This window comes from Eumetopias jubatus, unplaced genomic scaffold (genome assembly GCF_037043125.1).
Source record: "Eumetopias jubatus isolate StellerSeaLion01/CBP00866 unplaced genomic scaffold, mEumJub1_p1.0 scaffold_12, whole genome shotgun sequence".
NCBI classification, from domain to species: Eukaryota; Metazoa; Chordata; class Mammalia; order Carnivora; family Otariidae; genus Eumetopias; species Eumetopias jubatus.
Genome location: NW_028274818.1, coordinates 88,420,327 through 88,438,978, shown reverse-complemented (window position 1 = coordinate 88,438,978; position 18,652 = coordinate 88,420,327). Strand labels below are relative to the sequence as shown.

At 49.2% G+C, this 18,652-nt stretch overlaps 1 protein-coding gene across 6 annotated transcripts in view; it reads right to left on the bottom strand.

Annotated features, from left to right (window-relative positions):
- SLC5A11 (solute carrier family 5 member 11) overlaps positions 1–8,974 on the bottom strand; it is a 35,738-nt gene extending 26,764 nt beyond the window's left edge. For 2 of the 6 annotated variants that reach the window (XM_028090422.1, XM_028090423.1), the window contains exons 1-6: positions 8,840–8,974; positions 6,976–7,047; positions 5,669–5,773; positions 4,394–4,453; positions 3,639–3,743; positions 2,361–2,466 (exon numbers count right to left, since the gene is read on the bottom strand). In XM_028090422.1, coding sequence (XP_027946223.1) covers positions 2,361–2,466; positions 3,639–3,743; positions 4,394–4,453; positions 5,669–5,773; positions 6,976–7,047; positions 8,840–8,974 — 583 coding nt within the window. Of the gene's footprint in view, positions 1–2,360; positions 2,467–3,638; positions 3,744–4,393; positions 4,454–5,668; positions 5,774–6,975; positions 7,048–8,839 lie in introns of those variants that run through there. The other 4 variants (XM_028090424.1, XM_088017033.1, XM_028090425.1 and 1 more) reach the window with 3 other exon arrangements.
- Between the last annotated feature and the right edge of the window lie 9,678 nt (positions 8,975–18,652).

Here is an 18,652-nt window from a genome sequence, read left to right as displayed (position 1 = left end):
CACATGCCCATATTGCACTGTGGTTTTGCTGCTCCTTCCATGTTGAGGTGAAGCTGATTTCTCTACCTCTTAACGAGGAGCTTGGCCAGATGGCTTGCTTTGACCAGCAGAACATGGTGGGAGTGATACTGTGCAGCTCGAAGCCTAAGCCTCAAGGGCCCGGAAGCTTCTGCTCTTGCTCTCGTGTTGTCCTGAGACCACTGTGCTTCTTTAAATAGCCCACGCTTGCCTCCCAGAGGGTGATGGCTCACACGGGGTGGGGGGAAGCTCAGCTGAGAGCCCATGCCAACCACCAGCTGCCCAAGTGAGTGAGTCCACCTTGCCCCAGACAGCCGTGCCAGATGTCATCAACCTCCTGTTCTCGACGGAGCCCGGTGAGACCAGCTGATCATAGTCATATAATTAATGGCAGCAAGTCTGTCGACATCTGGACAGGGCGATCTTTCCAGTCTCTTCTCTGTACCATACCTCCCTCTTCCTTCTTCCCAAAGGGGAAAGAGATGCTTCTCTGATATGAGCACGTTTACTAGTGGGCAAAGTCAGTATGCAATACAAAACATGCACAGAGGGGCACCTGGGTGGTTCAGTCGGTTAAGCACCTGCCTTCAGCTCAGGTCATGATCCCAGGGTCCTGGGATCGAGTCCTGCATCAGGCTCCCTGCTCCCTCTGCCTGCTACTCTCCCTGCCTTATGCTGACAATAAATAAATAAAATCTTAAAAAAAACAAAAAACGCTGCACAGAGCTGTGGTGTTCTACTCTGATTCTGCCTCCTTGCCAGTGGGAACAGGGCCCCGTCACAAACGTGGAGAGAGACCCGGGGTCTGTTGTGGCCCCAGCCCGCTGCTGCAATTAGCCGGCCTGAGCGTGGTGAGATCCCACCACTAAAAGCCAGCATTATTTCTATACTGACGATTATGAGCATTTATCATGCGCCACGCACTGGGTTCAGTGTTTTATTCAATTGTTCACCGAATCTCTGGGGAGCGCCCTGCCAAGCTCTATGTGGTAGGGAAAGAGAGGCAAACAAAACAGCATGTCCCCGGTCCTCAGAGAGATCAGTGTAATGGGGACACAGACCCCCAAACAAGGAAACACAAAGATAAACCGGCTATTGCCGCTAGCCCTTCTGTTTCCCTGGGCTCCAGGCACAGGGCTTCCATGAGTGCTGACCCCCCTGAGATCCTTTGGGGGGCCTTTGCATATGTTCAATTTAGTTGCTTTTCCGCTTAGAGCCTCCAGTGGAGATCCACGGCACTTAGAACAAAATCCAGGCACATTTTGTCCCCTGCGAGGCGCTGGTGGCTGGTCTTTCTCCCTCATTAGGGCTGCTCTGCCACACAGTGCCAGGCGTGCATCCCTCTCTGGCTTGTGGGAACGGCCCCTGGAGCTGAGCGGGACGCGGCCCGAACAACCATTTGCTCGCTCAGCGTCAGCCACAGTGACCGCCCTTTTGTTTCCCAAATCAGCATGTTCTCATCCTAAGAGTCTTTACTTACATATGCCCTCTGCCTGGACTTCCCTTCCCCTGCACTTCTCTTTAGAGCTGCCTTCATATCATTTAAATGTGGTTCAAGCATCACTTTACAAAGGCCTTCCCCGGACATTCTATGTGGAAAAAAACAAAAAACAAAACTCCCTTATCCCATCACTCCCCATCTTGCCCTGCTTAAACTTCCTTCGGAACACTTATCAGATTATACTAATATATCCTGATATACCATGATATACCAAGAAATATCTTCGTTTCCTTGTTCGTTGTCTGTCTCCCCATTAGAATATAAAGTCCCTTCGGGTAAAGGTTTTGTCTGTTTTGTTTACTGCTCTGCCCCATTCCTAGCATGATGTCTCACACATACTAGGTAATATACAGATATATTTGCAGAAGGGATTATATTACACCAAAAGGAGACAGACAAGGGTGAAGCTGGAGCAGAATGAAAATAAAAAGGCAAATATTCCAAACCAGATACTTGTCCGGGTCCTACTATAGGCCAGTCTCTCTCCTACAATGCAGCTCTGATGGGGAAAGAGGAGGCTGCCTGACCTCAGCTCCAGAATTAGAGCCGCTTACCCTCTAGCTTTACAGAGTGCACGTGAATAAATATGCACTGATAGTTCTTCAATAAACAAATGGAAAATAGCTTGATGCAGTTGTGGTGCATTTTTAAATCCTCCTTCTAACTGGGAAACCTTCTTCCTTTGGACAATGGCTAAGAGAAATCACCTTGTCTGGGGTTGTGGAGTGAGATGTAATAATGAATGGTTTTAACACACGGGAACATCAGAACATGGGCCAGGAAAAGATTGGGGGGGTGGTGGGCCACAGTCTCTCAAGCATCACCCCTTGTTCAGACACACCTGCAACAGTGTACAGAGCCGTGATGGCCAACAGCCCAACTATGGCCAGGTAGAGATCGAGGTGCAGAGACTGCTGGATAAAGATGGCGCCTGCATACATGTCCACCTGGGGAGACAGGAAGTTGCCAGATGAATGAAAGGAGGGACATTTTCAGCACAGGCTCTGCTAGGCCTGGATTCTGGCAAACATGGAAGAGTTCTCTACTCCCCTTTCTTCAGCCACCTCTTCCCAGATCAGGGTTCTCCAATTGCAGCCCTGTGGGCAGTTACATGTGACACCCATTCACTGGGCTAATACAACAACCTCCTCAGTGGTCTTGCTTCTACTCTTGGGCTTCCACCTTCCACCCTCAACACTGCAACCTTTATCAAATACTGTCATGATCAAACATCCTTCTCCTGCTCATTAAAATTCTTCAGTGCCCCCCCATGGCCCCCATGATAATGTCTACATAAATACATTAGAATTGCATGCCAAGCTTCACAGTCTGCTCGCCCCTTGGCCTCATTTCCTTCACTCCCTTCACATTCCCTGCTTCCCTAACAAGCCCTGCTCATCCATCTGGAATGCCAGTCCCCCTCTCCCCAGTTGGTAATCATCCTCGGTCATAACTTCCCCTGTGAAAGCTTCCCCACATCTATAGTTTCCCACCAGACTGAGAGGCAGAGTTCTGAAAGGATGCTGTCATCGAACGTCTGTCTTTCAAGCCTGCAGCTGGTGTAGAGTCCATTATTGTTGTTTGGATTGAATGCAATTTCTCTGCACCACCCCCCCACTTGGGGCAAGCTCTCCCCAGCCCCAGCTGGAAGCGGAGACAGCATCAGCGTTGAGTCAGGCTGGCTGAGCACACGTGCCTGGAGGCTGCAGTGCATCTGCTCTTGGCCTCTTTCTGGAGATCTGCCCATCCAACCAAAGGCCAGGATGGGGCAGGCCCAATGGGCCTCAGCACACCTGATGAATACCTGATGACGGCCTGATCCCAGGAGGAAAAGAACAGCCCCCCACCAAGGCCTGGCAGGGCTCTCAAAGAGTCCCGTTCTGAGACCTGCACCACCCTGACATGTTGCCAAAGCGGGAGTGGAAAGAGGTGTCCTTCCCTCTACCTTTTCTCCCAACTTCCTCCCCATGCTTACCCTCTTCCCCACCCCTCCCATCTACCAAGCTCCCTGAAGCCTGCCCAAGGGTAGGAAATGCATGCGCAGGACACACGACTAATGGCTGTAATCGATCTTCTCACCAGGCTGTAGGGACGTGGCCAGGCTGCGTCCCCGCCTTACCGAGATCTTGGTGAAGATGTAAATGAACAGGTAGAGCACAGCCAGGATGACAGGGATCCTGTTGCCACCAAAGCGCTTCCTTAGGTATTCTGGCATCGTGGTGACCTGGGGGCCAGAGCTGAGCGGTCACCACCCACCCAATTTGGGGCAAATGGCCTCAGGGCACTGGCCCTTCCCCTCCCCTCCCCATGTCCTCTCCAAACTCAGCAGCACTGATGGTCTTCTTAATCATAGACTTAAGAAGGGAGGAGAAAATGGGGGCTCAGTGGGTTAAACATCTGCCTTCGGCTCAGGTCATGATCCCAGCATCCTGGGATCGAGTCTTGAGTCGGGCTCCCTGCTCCAAGGCGACCCTGCTTCTCCTTCTGCCCTTCCCCCTGCTTGTGCTCGCTCTCTCTCTCAAATGAATAAAATCTTAAAAAAAAAAAAAAAGAAGGAAGGAGGAAACGGGCAGAGGAGTGGGGTGTGGAGGAATTGGGGTTCTGTGCAGGGGAATATACCCATCTATCACTGTGTGAGGCACTGAAAAAAAATGTTTCTGAAACATGAAACATCTGAAAGCCTGTGCCCATCTTCCTCATGGGTCAGGAGGTGGGAGGTGCTGAGGACAGGGCTCCCCGGTATCGCCTGGGCAGCATCCTTCACCATGCAGGGAGCTCCCAGGGACTGGCTAACGGATGTCCTCAGGTGGGAGGGAGGGAACTCGAGGGTGACCCTCCCCAAGGGTCTCCGCATCCCAGAGCACCCCAACTCACCTGCCCAGCTATGTAGATGGGGAGGAAGATCCAGGCCAACATCAACACAGAGAACAGGCCCTGCCCGAGAAAACAGAATCAGGACTCAGCTCCCACCTACATCGAGGTGCTGATTTGGATTTCCCTCCGCACTTGGAGGTCACCTGGCCTGGCTCAGTCTTGGGTTCAGTACCTCATCCTCCCCAGGCTATCATATTCCCACATTGATAATGGGAGAAGGGGAAGAAGGAGGGAAGCGTGGAAATAGAAGCTTTCCCGTGACTCCTCATTCGATGTCCCCCAAAACCTCACGTCGTCCCCCTTCATCCAGGCGTGAGCCAGGATGGGCTCCTTAAGTGAACCCCATCATACAGTAATATGCGTAGTGTACTGCAGTGTGCAGCACAGAATGAGCATTTTAAAAATGTTAGTCACTAAGGGGCCGGCTCAGTGGGTGGAGCGAGTCACTCTCGAGCTCGGGGTAGTGAGTTCGAGCCCCACGCTGGGTGTGGAAACGACTTAAAAATAAATAAATAAATAAATAAATAAATAAATAAATAAATAAAGCTTGTTTTTTAAAAAAATTGTTAGTCACTGTGAAGACGAAACTCACTACTAAGAGTACATGCCTGCCCGGTCAATGAACATCATGCCCTGCACGAGCCCTGCTACACAGGACAGTGTGTCCCATCTCTGGGGTGTCTGTGGGGTGCCAGAAAGGTTAAGAACCACTGAACCACAGAACTACATTTTTGTGATGGCTGACTGGTACCCTTCAGGTCCTTCTATCTTCTGCATCCACAAGGGAGAGCTTCTGAGTCCTCTTCTCCTGCACATTGGTGTTTTAGGGTCCCGGCCTTCTGGTCCCAGGATCAAGCAAAACCAGACAAGCCTGAAGCTTGCAGATCAAACTGATTTTTGCTGACCAGGGGTGCCTTTGGTGCTTGTTTGTTTTCTCATGAAGTACAACTCTATTTTTAAAAAGTACGGGGTAGGGGCGCCTGGGTGGCCTGGTGAGTTGAGCGTCCGATTCTTGGTTTCAGCTCAGGTCAGGATCTCAGGGTCAGGGAATTGGCCCCGCCCCGGGCTCTGTGCTCAGCCATGGAGACTGCTTGGGATTCTCTCCCTCCACCCCTTCCACCACTCACGCTCCCTCTCTTGCTCTCTCTCTCTAAAATAAATAAATAAAATCTTTAACAAAAATAAATAAATGAAAGTATGGGGCATTCACACTGTCCCCCAGGATCTACCTAGTAGGCAAAGGGTGAGCTGTACCCGCCCTGGTAAAATACTTACATTTAATTCATAAGCAGTGACAGAAAGGCCTGCAGCAGCGCCTGACCCTGCCAGGCCAACAAAATGTCCACTTCCCACGTTGCTGGCAAACAAGGATGCGCCCACCTGTTAGGAGATGGACAAGTCCGATCTTGGAGCGATGGTCTATGGTACCTTCTCCCCACCCTCAGTTCTTCCCATGCTCCAGAGGGACCAAGATAGAAGGAGAAGTAGAGAAGGCAGGGCCATCCCTAGCCTATCTGACACCTTTTTTTTCCAAATTAGAAAAAGATTCTTCTTCCCCAAGACTCTTTTACTTCCAACCATCAAAAATTAGCATAATAAACATGTATATTTATGATGGCTAAAATGTGAATTGTGCGCCATAGGGTTGTGCAGTGCACAACATGAACAACTGTATGCAGCACCCCAGGGAAAAGGATGACGGGTATTGTGGAAGGTGCTTCATGATGAGAATCAGGAAGCCTGTGTTCTATTCCAGTTCTGCTTCTAATTTAGCATGTAGATAACCCTCCTGGTAGAACACTAAGTGGCCAAGCTTATATTCAGTGATCCCAATCCCTGGTCTCAACTGATTGGACCAGACAGCCCTGGGCACCTGGCCCAAGCTGGATCAATTACATTTTCTCTCCTGCAAATCTGGAACTGGGACACAATCTCTGTTACTAAATCCTAGCTAGTTTCGATCACTGAGGCCGGCATTCTCTTGGCTAAACATAGAGATTAGCCAGTGATGGAAGGTTGATAGAGATATATTAGTACTAAACTGTGAATTTTTATTTTATGTAATCAGGAGGATTGGCAGAGACTGGCACAGAGGTGGGCATGGGACACAATCAGAGATAAAATATTTTCCGGGGATACTGCCATGGAGGCAGGTGCTCTTCCCATACGGGACTGAACTTAAGAAGATGAAAAGTCCGGAGCAGTGTCTGCCATCTTGTTGCCATGAAGTTGGCCCTGTTTGGGAATAGTGTCTATCCAGAAGAAGAAAAGTTGATATGGACAGATGGAAGGAAGGAAAGAAGGAAAGAAGGGATGAGGGGAGGGAGGGAAAACAGGTCCTAGTGACAACACTTGAGCCCTTGCCCTCAGCCATCCCTAAAACCAGCCTAACTAGATTTTTCCCTTGGGTGAGCTGATGAATCTTTTTTGCTCAAACACATTTGCATTGGAGCTAAGCCTTCTCTAGACTGTGACTTTCACACTACATACAACCGGAGTCCTGCGAGACCCAACGCTAAACAGAACATCAGCCCTCGAAGAATCTTTGAGAAGTGACTTTAATTGAATCAAAGATCACTTACTGGCCACCACACCATGTCCCCTCCAGCTAGGAAGTAGCCTTTCACTGTGTCTCTCTTGGTCTTCACTGTGGACTGAAACAAAGAAGAGGGCAGGTAACAATCAGAGGCATCCCAGAGCTCCTGAGCCATAGATTACCAACCACTAGAGTCCAGCAGGCCAGATCTGGACATCAAATATCGTTTAGGGTTTTTTGTTTTGTTTTGTTTTTTAAACCCATGGTTTAAGAGGATTTTAATTTGAATGCTTTAGAGGAGACAAATTCTTCGGGTCAATACAACTCCTGCCACACCCTGCTTCGCATATGTACGGCTCACCTACGTATTTGAGTTTTCAACCCAGGGCTTATGTAGGAGAGCTCATGATGGGTACCATTTCCTGAGAACGAGTGCAGCATAGCATCACAGTAACAGAGCTGGTAGACACCATGCTAAGCTTCTAGAGCTCATCTCATGTTATTCCCTACCAACCTCTATGAAGTTGGTGTCATTAGACCACAACCTAACAGATGAAGACCCTGAGGCTTGGAAGCAAAGTTACTTATCTTGTGCCATATTTCTAGAGAGCAGAAAGGCCGGGAATTCAGACCCAGGTCTCAATGATTACAGACTCCTACATCCTTCAGTCTGACAACCTCATACGTTGTAGGAATTTATCCTACATTATAGTTGCACACATCCAAAATAATGAGTGTATAAGATTTGTTGATTTGTTGACTGCAACATAGTTTGTGACAGTAAGAGACAGGAAGCAATCCAAATGACCCTCAGAAGAAAACAGGCTAAATAAATCACGGTACGATCATCTCATGGAATCCTGTGCAACTTTTAAGGCAAGGAAGCATCTATGTACTGATATGAAAAAATAGCCAAGAGACTATGATAGGTGAAAAATAGCAAGGTGAAGAAACAACATGTAGGGCACCTGGGTGGCTCAGTCGTTAAACATCTGCCTTCGGCTCGGGTCATGATCCCAGGGTCCTGGGATCGAGCCCCACATCGGGCTCCCGGCTCTGCAGGAAGCCTGGTTCTCCCTCTCCCCCTCCCTCTGCTTGTGTTCCCTCTCTCGCTGTATCTCTCTCTGTCAGATAATAAAATCTTTTTAAAAAATGTGTAGAATAAGCAATTTCCCATTTAAGAAAGAGGTAAATACACACAATAATATTTGCTTGGATTTCCATAAGGAAACTCAAACTAACGTGCGAACAAGTTAACAACAGTAGTTACCTGTGAAGGGAAGTGTAGTAGTGAGACTTTTCACTGTATGTCATTTTAAGTTGCTTTTATTTTTGAACCATGAGGCTGTATTGCCTTTAAAAAAACAAAACAAAACAAAAAACAAACCTTCCTTTAAAAAAGAAAAGAGAACATGACTTTCAAAGTGAAGGAAATATTGGCTTCTAACTCCAGCTCTGTTAACTAACATACAAGGAGCTTACATTTTTTTTTAAAGATTTTTTTGTCTACTTGACAGAGAGAGACACAGCGAGAGAGGGAACACAAGCAGGGGGAGTGGGAGAGGGAGAAGCAGGCTTCCCACCGAGCAGGGAGCCCAATGTGGGGCTCGATTCCAGGACCCTGGGATCATGACCTGAGCCGAAGGCAGACGCTTAATGACTGAGCCACCCAGGCGCCCCTAGGAGCTTACATTTTTGAGCCTCAGTTTCCTTGCCTATAAAATGGGTACAGTAGTAGTGTCTTCTTCATAGACATCTGTGCAAAGTACATGGGGTAACACAAATTTGCAAGTGCCTAAGACAACACCTGATTTATGATCCACACTCGGTCCGTTTTTACAAGTGTCAAGTTTGGATTACTTGATGACCTTAGGCGAGTTTCTTCCCCCGCCTTCCCTGGCCTGGCTTACCCATAGTCCCACAGCCAGGACAAAGAGGAAGTACAGAACCAGCACGGCAATGTCACCTGGCTCCAGGTTCCTCTGTGGAAAAGCCTCCAGGGGCTCTGACTGGGTGAGCTGAGGGCTGCTGGAGCTGCTCTCCATGGTCCTGAGCAAACGTTCACTCCTGCGGGAAGTGCAAATGTGCATCAGATGCCAGAACCAGAGGCGCTTTTCTCACCCTCTCCGCGGCTGCCTCCTCGGAGCACGCAAACCAGAGGACAGTGCAGGGGGATGTGTAGTGGGGACCCGTCCCCCGGGAAGGCAGAGCCACCCACCCATCTGTCCGTCCATCCGTTCACTCATTCATTCAGCATATACAGTGAAGTCACATCCAATCAACTGCTGATTTTTTAGCAATTCAGTCACTCACTTGGCAAAATATTAAAAAGAATAAACAGCATGAATAGTACAAACGGTTTCCCACTCCAAGAGTGTAAGTAAAGCAAGACACCTGGGTTACTCCCCATTTCTGAGGAACCTCTGAGCTGGGTGAAGGTCAAGCTGACCATTTTGTCCGAGGGTCAGCTAGACACTACTATCTTATTCCAATGCTGGATGGCCCATAAAATTGCACATATTTAGTGATACATATAGTGCCTCCTAAGTGCTGGGCATCATTCTAAGTGTTTACTATTAGTAAGTGCTACTGTCATCATCCCCATTTTACAGATGGTAAAACTGAGGCACAGGGAAGATAAGTTACTTGCTTAAGGTAATACAGCTCAAGTGGCAGAGCTAGGATTTGAAGGCAAACGATCTTGCTCCAGAATCCATACTTTGAACTACTATCCTAAGCTGTTTCTCAGTATCCTGCATTTGTGTGTAATTTAAGGGATTTCTGTGGTAAGCAGGTAAATGCCCCCCTCAAGGATGTGTCATTTTAATCCCCAGAACCTGTGAATATGTTAGTTACATGGCCGGAGGACAATCAAATTTGCAGATTTTTTTCCTGGATTATCTGAGTGAGCCCAATGCAACCACAGGGTCCTTAAAAGTGAAAGGGAATCAGAAGAGAGAACCAGAGATGACTGTGTGAGAAGGATTTGGCCGAATGTTGCTGGCTTTGAAGATGGAAAAATAGGGACCACAAACCAAGGAACTCAGGTGGCTTCTAGAAGCTGGAAACACAAATTAATGCGTTCCATCCTAGAGCATCCAAAAAGAATTCAGCTCTGCTGTCACCTTGATGTTAGCCCAGTGAGACCCACTTAGAACTTTTGACTTCCAGAACCGTAAGATAATAACCCTGTGTTGTTTCAAGCTGCTACACTGCTGGTAATTGTTAACTAATAAAATTCCCAAGTGTGATTTTTGACCATAAGTGATTTAAGCATTGACTTATTCCTGTGTTAATGTATGACTCCACTCTGGGGTGTTGAGAATGAAAAGACTCAGTCCCTGACCTCTACGACGGGCAGCCCAGTAATGGGGAAATTCACTCATCAGATAACAACATAAAGATGTTCCATATAGGGGAGGTGCTTAGAGGCAGATGTGTTAAGGATGGGGGCTTAGAAGCCACAGAGCTGGCTCCACCACTGGGCAATCCTGAGAACCAGGACAAATTCTCTAAATGGTCAATAAGAGTGTGTATTGAGAGACCGCGGTGAGCTCATACTTATGAAGGTCTGTGTGCACTGCTTGCACAGTTGTGCCCCATAAATTCTGGCCGCTATTATTATCATGATTAACAGGATTGTCTACAATATTCAGTGAGTGAGGTAAAGACCACCTCACTGTCAATGAAGAGATCCAAACAGTAGCATAAAAGCTGAGTTTTGAAGAATGAGTCGGTGGTTCTAGATGTGAGAGCAGGGATAAGAGAGCATTCCAGGCCAAGACAACAGCATCTACACACTGAGGTGCAAATAAGCATGTCACAATTAAGAATCCACCAGATTCTGGGGAGCCTCGGTGGCTCAGTCGGTTGAGCAGCTGACTCTTGATTTTAGCTCCGGTCATGATCTCAGGGTCTTGAGATCAAACCCCACATCAGGCTCCATGCTGGGTGTGGAGCCTGCTTAAGATTCTGTCTCTCCCTCTGCCTCTGCCCACTCTCTCTCTTTCTCTAAAGTAAGTAGGGTGCCTGGGTGGCTCAGTCATCAAGCATCCACCTTTGGCTCAGGTCATGATCCCAGGGTCCTGGGTTTGAGCCCCCCATCAGGCTCCCTGCTCAGCAGGGGGTCTGCTTCTCCCTCTGCCCCTCCTCCCACACATTCTCTCAATCTCTCTCTCAAATAAATAAAATTTTCAAAAAAATTAAATAAGAAACTACAAAAAATTAAAAATTAAGTAAATAAATAATTTTTTAAAAAGTCAATGCTTTAACTCCAAGAGAAATAAAAGGAAATCAATTAATGATAAAATGATGAATACATCAACATGCAATTGCATTCTGTCTCACTCCACGGGCAGACCCTAAGAGGCAGTCAGACACTTGTACCTACGATACTAAGTTTTGAATTTAAGAGAAATAAAGTCAAAAGCCATTTTATTCCCCAAACTCAGAATAAAAAGTGGATCTGCAAAGGAACACCAGCATAGAAACTGAACAGTCGACCCTTGAACAGCCTCTGACCCCCACCCCCGTGCAGCAGAAAATCCACAGGTAGCTACTGACTCCCCCAAATTTCACTACAAATAGGCTACTGTTGACCAGAAGCCTTACCAATAATAGTTGATTAACACATATTTTGTATGTTATATGTACTATATACTGTATTCTTACAATTAAGGTAGAGAAGATAAAATATAAAAAAAATATGAGAATACATTTATAGTACTGCACTGTATTTATAAAAAAAAAAATCTATGTGTCAGTGGACCTGTGTAGTTCAAACCCATGTTGTTCAAGGGTCAAGTGTATATACACAAAATGCTTGCATTTGTGAGCATACTTTGTGATTTCATTATTTTTTAAGGAGGCTCCATGCCCAGTGGGGGGCTTGAACCCATGACCCTGAGATCAAGAGTCAGATGCTCTACTGACTGAGCCAGCCAGGATCCCCCAAAGTCCAGACCGCCTGGGTGGCTCAGTCGGATAAGCGTCTGCCTTCAGCTCAGGTCATGATCCCGGGGTCCTGGGGTCGGGCTCCGCATCGGGCTCCCTGCTCAGTGGGAAGCCTGCTTCTCCCTCTTCCACGCCCCCTCCCTCTGTCCCTCCCCACTCGTGCGCTCTCTCTCAAATAAATAAATCTAAAGAAAAAAAAAAAGGGCACCTGGGTGGCTCAGATGGTTAAGCATCTACCTTCAGCTCAGGTCATGATCCCAGGGTCCTGCAATCGAGTCCCACATCTGGCTCCTTGCTCAGCGGGAAGCCTGCTTCTCCCTCTCCCACTCCCCCTGCTTGTGTTCCCTCTCTCGCTGTCTCTCTCTCTGTCAAATAAATAAATAAAATCTTTAAAAAAAAAAGGTCCAAGCAATTGCCATGATATGCCATCTTTTTAAGACCAAGCACTCTGAAAAATATCTGAGACAATGCTGTCGAGATAAAAGCGGGCACGTTCACTGCTTTAAAATTAAAAAAAAAAAAACCAACATTTTGTGTTTCATGTAAACTGAAGGTAGGTTTTAGTCTCAGTTATAAGCATGTTGTTCACCCACATGAAGGTCTCGTAGAATATCTGAAAGTTCATATTGCATGGGGCAGTTCCGTGTATTTCGGGGAGTCTAGCATCTCTGGCCTCCATGGTACCCCCAAATCATGGTCACAGCTGAAAGTGCTCCCATACATGTTCAGTGCATCTCCCAATGGGCAGCAATGCATCCGCTGTATGCCCTTGCTCTAGGTTAAGGGACAAGTGAATAGTGTGATCAGACAGGGGTGGGGGAAGCTTGAGTAGAAGAAGGGAGGCAGGAAGGTCACAGTGTAATGACTCAGACTTGAGATGAAGTAGAGAGGGGGGCACAGAGGATCTGAGAAGTAATTTGGGGTTAAAATCAGTAGGGCTTGGTGATTAGTCAACAGGGTAATGCTTCTTTCGTGCTTCTGATCAGAGCCTCCCACAGACAGAACTACCTGATTACTTGAGCAGGATGTTCTTTGTTCCTAGAGTAAATTCGCTCAACTTCAAAACTATTGACATTTTGGGCTGGATCATTCTGTTATGGGGTGGGAAGGTTATCCTGTGCACTGTAGGATGTTTAACAACCTCCTGCTACGAGATGTCTTATTGCCCTAAACAAGGCAGCTGGATGTTCATTTAGACAAGATGCCTCAGGGGGGCGCTCCAGGATCTTAAGTTCCCTTCCCACGCTCTGGACTTCTCCCTGGGGCTGCACCTTGCTTTGTATTGTTGCAAGGGAGCTCATCGCTGCTCAGACCTCGGACGTGGTGGCCCTCTCCCGGGGAAGGAGGACCCAAGCAAGCAGGGATCCACTGCACTGATGGAAAGGAAAAATGACAGAGCGGGAGAGGGAGGAAGAGAAGGGAGACAGCCGCTCCTGGGCTCGTCCAGCTCAGACACTTACTGTGCCCTAATGCGGGAGGAAGGAAGTAGCAGAAGCCGGAATTCCCCTCACCCCTCAGTCTAGATTTCATGATCATTGCCATCTATGAAATGGGGTAATAACCTGCTCCGGACGAACCCACCTGGACCAGATACTTGCAAAGCCTTTGTGCGAGGAAGTGGGAAGGAGGCTGCAGTTTCTAGAGGGGGAACAGAGGCCCATAAAGGAAAGGGGTGCCTGGGTGGCTCAGTCAGTTGAGCATCCTGCTCTTGGTTTTGGCTCAGATCATGATTTCGGGGTCAAGAGATCAAGCCCGAGACAGGCTCCGTACTCTGTGCAGAGTCTGCTTGAGACTCTCTCTCTCTCTCTTCCCCCCGCCCCCGCTCTCTCTCTCGCCTTCTGCCCCTTCCCCCACTCACACTCTCTAAAATTAAATCTTAAAAAATAATAACAAAGGAGGGAAAGGCACATTCTGGAGGCTCGAGGAGATGGTCTGTCACGTTATCTCAGGAATGAAATCCCTATTAGGTACTGTTACTGCACATTACAGGCAAGGTGAGAGCTTGTGGCTCTGGGAGGTTTGGCATCATGTCCAAAGCCAGGGCTCGAACCCACATCTGTATGGTTTCACAGCCTGTTTTTAAACACTTCAACCTGCTGCTTCCAAATCCGGGGCCTTTGGGAAAGGTGAGGGCTAGGAGCTTGGGAAACAGTTCAAGGTGGAGACTGATGCTGAACTGGGCAGGAGGGTAGATTGTTCTAGAACCCAACAGGTCTGAAAGGGAGGCAGGAGGGGCGGGCAGTGGGCCGACCATGGGGCCAGCCCCTCCCCCAAGCTGCCCCTTGCAGGCCTCTGCCCGCCAGGCACCGAGGGCGGTGGGGGCAGATAAACAACTTATTCATCGCGGCTCTGGGCAGACTGGCACCGGCTCCAGGCTCTTCCTGAGTGCCCGGGAGGTGGGGGCCCTGCCAGGGGCCAGGAGGGACTGGCCCTTCTGCACAGCAGGACTAGGAGCAGGGACCAGTGAAGCTGGGAACCCCGCTGCTGCCGCTTGGGCCACACGCTCACAAGCTAACGCGCCCCTTCTCGGCGATTCCGTGAGCACTGTGCACCAGGCATGGAACCCACTTCACAGCTGGCCTCTTACCGCATCTGGTCACCCTGGTGAGGCAGACACAGTTACCAGTCCCCTTACAGGTGTGAAAGGGAGGCATGAAGAGGGAACAGTGAGCTGGGGTTCGGGTCCTAGCCCCTTGCTTCTAGGGCACAGAAATGCAGGAGGTGGGATTCAAAACCAGGTCCTCAACTGCAGGCACTGCCATCACCCAATACTGACTGCTCTGTCTTTATTCCTTCCCTTCCTCCCAACCTCCTTCCCCATCTGCTCAACTCCCTCACTCCTTCCCTCCATCCTTCTGGTTTTCTTCCACATTAGGCACCAGCTATGTGCCAGGCTCTGTGCTAGACACAGAGGACAAAGTAGTGAGCAAGGCGGGCATGGTCCCTTGTCCTGGTGGGTTCTTTCACCAGCCCCTGGCAGCCCTTGGCCCTTGCACTGCTCCAGAATGGCCAAGCTGGGGGTGGGCTCCGGCTTCCCCTCCTGTGAGGGACCCTCTGTGTGGGAGGGCCGGGTTAAGGGGAGTCTGGCTTTGGACAAAGCCAGCGTTGTAACATCGGCTTTGTTTGTCAGAACACCCTGGCCTCGCAGTCACCGATGGGCCAGAGAACAAAGGAAGCTCAGCACCCAGGGACGGCTGCTCACCCTTTTCCTTGCAGCCGTTACATAATTTGCCATAGCAGATGTGGAAATTTTCCATGCCCCAGTGCGAGGACAAGACTGGGAAACTTGGCTGCAGGTGGGGTGGGGGCATTTGGTTCTGTAGGTTGGCTCCCCTGTGTGCATCCACGGTGGGCGGGGAAGCGTACAACATCATTCGTTAGCTTTTGTGCATCTTGAAACATTTCATAACAAAAGAAAAATGAACAGAACAAAATTTACAGCGTAAAACCATCTGCGTATGTTAAATACATTCCAAGACACAAAATAGCTCGAGTATTTTGCCAGGGTGCAGACTTATTTGCCGAAGAATGTCAAACACATCAGTGGGGACAGAGAATGAGAGACAGACAGATACTAGGGAGGGGCCCTGCAGGGACCAGAGATGACAGCTTTACTACAAGTTTTAATTATAGACAAAAACTCTCCGGAAAAGAGATGTGCTCTAATAAAGATGTTAGAACTACATGGCCTGGTTCAAATCCCAACTCTACCTCTTACTAGCTCCGTGATCTTGGGCCAGGAAACTCTCTGAGGCTCAGTTTCCCCATCTACAAAATGGGGATAGAGGGGCACCTGGGTGGCTCAGTCGGTTAAGTGTCTGATCTTGATCTCGGGGTTCTGAGTTCAAGCCCCGCATTAAAAAAGCTCTTACTTGGACCATGAGAGATGATGGACTCTGAAAAACAAACTGAGGGTTCTAGAGGGGAGGGGCGTTGGCCTGGTGATGGGTATTAAAGAGGGCACGTTCTGCGTGGAGCACTGGGTGTTATGCACAAACAGTGAATCATGGAACACTACATCCAAAACTAATGATGTCATGTATGGTGATTAACATAACAATAAAACAATTTTTTTAAAAAAGCTCTTACTTGGGGCACCTGGGTGGCTCAGTCAGTTAAGCGTCTGCCTTCAGCTCAGGTCATGGTCCCAGGGTCCTGGGATCGAGCCCCGCATCGGGATCCTTGCTCAGCAGGGAGCCTGCTTCTCCCTCTGCCTGCCGCCCCCCCCACTTGTACTCTCTCTCCCTCTCTCTCTCTGACAAATAAATAAAAATCTTAAAAAAAAAAAGCCCCTACTTAAAAAAAAACAAATGGAGATAGTAATCAGACCTGTCACAGGTTTGTTAAGAGTATCAGGTGAGTTCATTATATAACATGATTAGGTCTAGAATACTTGGGTCTGTCCCTGTCCTTGTTATAAAAAAAAAAAAAAAAGCCTGGACTTTGTGGTCCAGCAGATCCTGACCACCTGCATGTGTAAATCTCATTTTAAATGCAGAGCACCCCAAGAGGTCAGGTCTTGGATTAACCCCATTGAAAGGTGAGGAAAACAAAGCCGAGGCCCCGGGCCCAAGGTCACAATGCTGGTAAATGACTGAACCCAGGTCCAGCCCAGGCTTAACCCCTGAGCTCGTAACTACCGCCTGGCACGTGGACCCTTGGCAGGGAAAATTCCAGGAGTGATGACCTTGTCTCATAATTTCCTAGAGAATAGAGCATCCAAATGCCAACATGGCCTCTCCAAGAAAACACATCCTACTTGGAGACCATGCTCTTCAACCTCAGCACAACCCCATCCCACCCAAGAGGCCACTTCGCCCACCCTGATGCTCATACAAGACACTCGTGAGCCTAAAGTCCTGCGGTCATCACTGACTTATCCATCCAGTGGTCCGTGAGCACCTACCATGTGCCTGAGGACAGCAGCAGCCACGGCATGCCAACACACCACCAAAGCATTTACAGTGTCTCTTTCTCGATTCCCAGAATCTGATGGTCCCTAATTCATTCCCCTCTGCCTGAATGCTCTTCCCTACGGCCTCAGCTTGACCAGCTTGACCCATCCTTCAGATGTCACCCAACTGTCCCTTCCCCAGAGGAGCTTTCTTTCTTTCTTTTTTTTTTTTTTAAGGATTTTTATTTATTTGACAGAGAGAGACACAGTGAGAGAGGGAACACAAGCAGGGGGAGTGGGAGAGGGAGAAGCAGGCTTCCCACAGAGCAGGGAGCCCGATGTGGGGCTCGATTCCAGGACCCTGGGACCATGACCTGAGCCGAAGGCAGACGCTTAACGACTGAGCCACCCAGGCGCCCCCCAGAGGAGCTTTCTTTCAGCCTCAATCTAAATTGGGTCCTTAAGTGATCTGCCATCATAGCAAACATTTTTTCCTCACTGTCTGTCGAATCAAACAGCACATCTGATTTGTACGAGTCCCATCACTGCCTGTGCCCGAGACCCTGGAAGCTCCTTGAAGGCAGAGACTGTGTCTGCCTTACTCACTTGGTGTCCCCAAAGCTGACACTCAATATACATCTGTGTAACAAACATGGGATTTTCAGAGCTTTTGCTATATACATATACCCCTGCACATTGTGGGCCCTCCTCCCCAAAGTCCTATCCTCAGGACCTGGGGAGGGCACTTCTCTCCTCCCACGTCCCCAGGATCACTCAAAAGAACACTATCGGAAACCCAGACGTTGTGGGTCAGCTCGCGGCTGTGACGGTTGAGTCTTGGCTTTGCCACTCACGATCCGTGCAAACTCAGGCATGTTTCTTAATGGCTTTCTGTCCGTCTGTGAGTTAGGGTGGCAGTGTCCTAGTGAGACCAGGATGACTGTCCAGTGAGACCAGGCCCGGGGAGGGAAGCCCTCTGCACGTGCCCAGCATGTTTCAGTGAAACTCAGATTTGCCCTGGTGGCAGCAACGTATCCCGCCAGCCTTCTGCTGTTACATAGATATTTCCACCCGCATTTTTCTTTGGGTCCTTCGGAGACGCCACGCCTAGAGGCTGGGCTGGGCTGGGGTTTATAATCCCCTTTAACAGATAAGAATCTGAGGGGCACCTGGGTGGCTCAGTCTTAGGTTAAGCGTCTGCCTTCGGCTCAGGTCATGATCCCGGGGTCCTGGGATCGAGTCCCACATCGGGCTCCTGCTCTGCGGGAAGCCTGCTTCTCCCTCTCCCACTCCCCCTGCTTGTGTTCCCTTCTCTCGCTCTGTCTCTCTCTGTCAAATAAATAAATAAAATCTTAAAAAAAAAAAAAAACAGGTAAGAATCTGAGGCTCAGTGAGCTGAGTCTCTGAACTTGGGATATGGAAGAACAGGGACACATGCCTGGTATCCTGGCTGTCCCCCCCCAAACGCACTCCAGTGGCCTGGTATGCAAGGAGCCTTCTCCAGGGAGAGGAGCCGTGCCCCACACCCCCACCCCCGGGCCCCCTGCTCACAGCTGGAGTCCTCTCTGCCACCATGTCCTCCTGTCCCCAGACCAACCTCCCCAGTTTGGAGAATGGCTGTCAGGTTGGCTGGGGGGGCAGGTAAGGAATCTTACCTTCCTCCAGATTCAGGGCTCGCCTGCCCGGGGCGGGGGGCCGTCCGTGGCTTCGGAGGCAGGAGGGGGCTGCGAGATGGGGGAACGCCTGGGCTCCCTCTCCCCTCACAGCCAAAGCTTGAGAGGACAGTGGCCACCCTCTCCTGCACCGCCTACAGCTGAGAGCCTCCTTGCGGGTCAAACTCCAAATTCCAGCCTCACTGCAGCAGGGATCAGAGGAA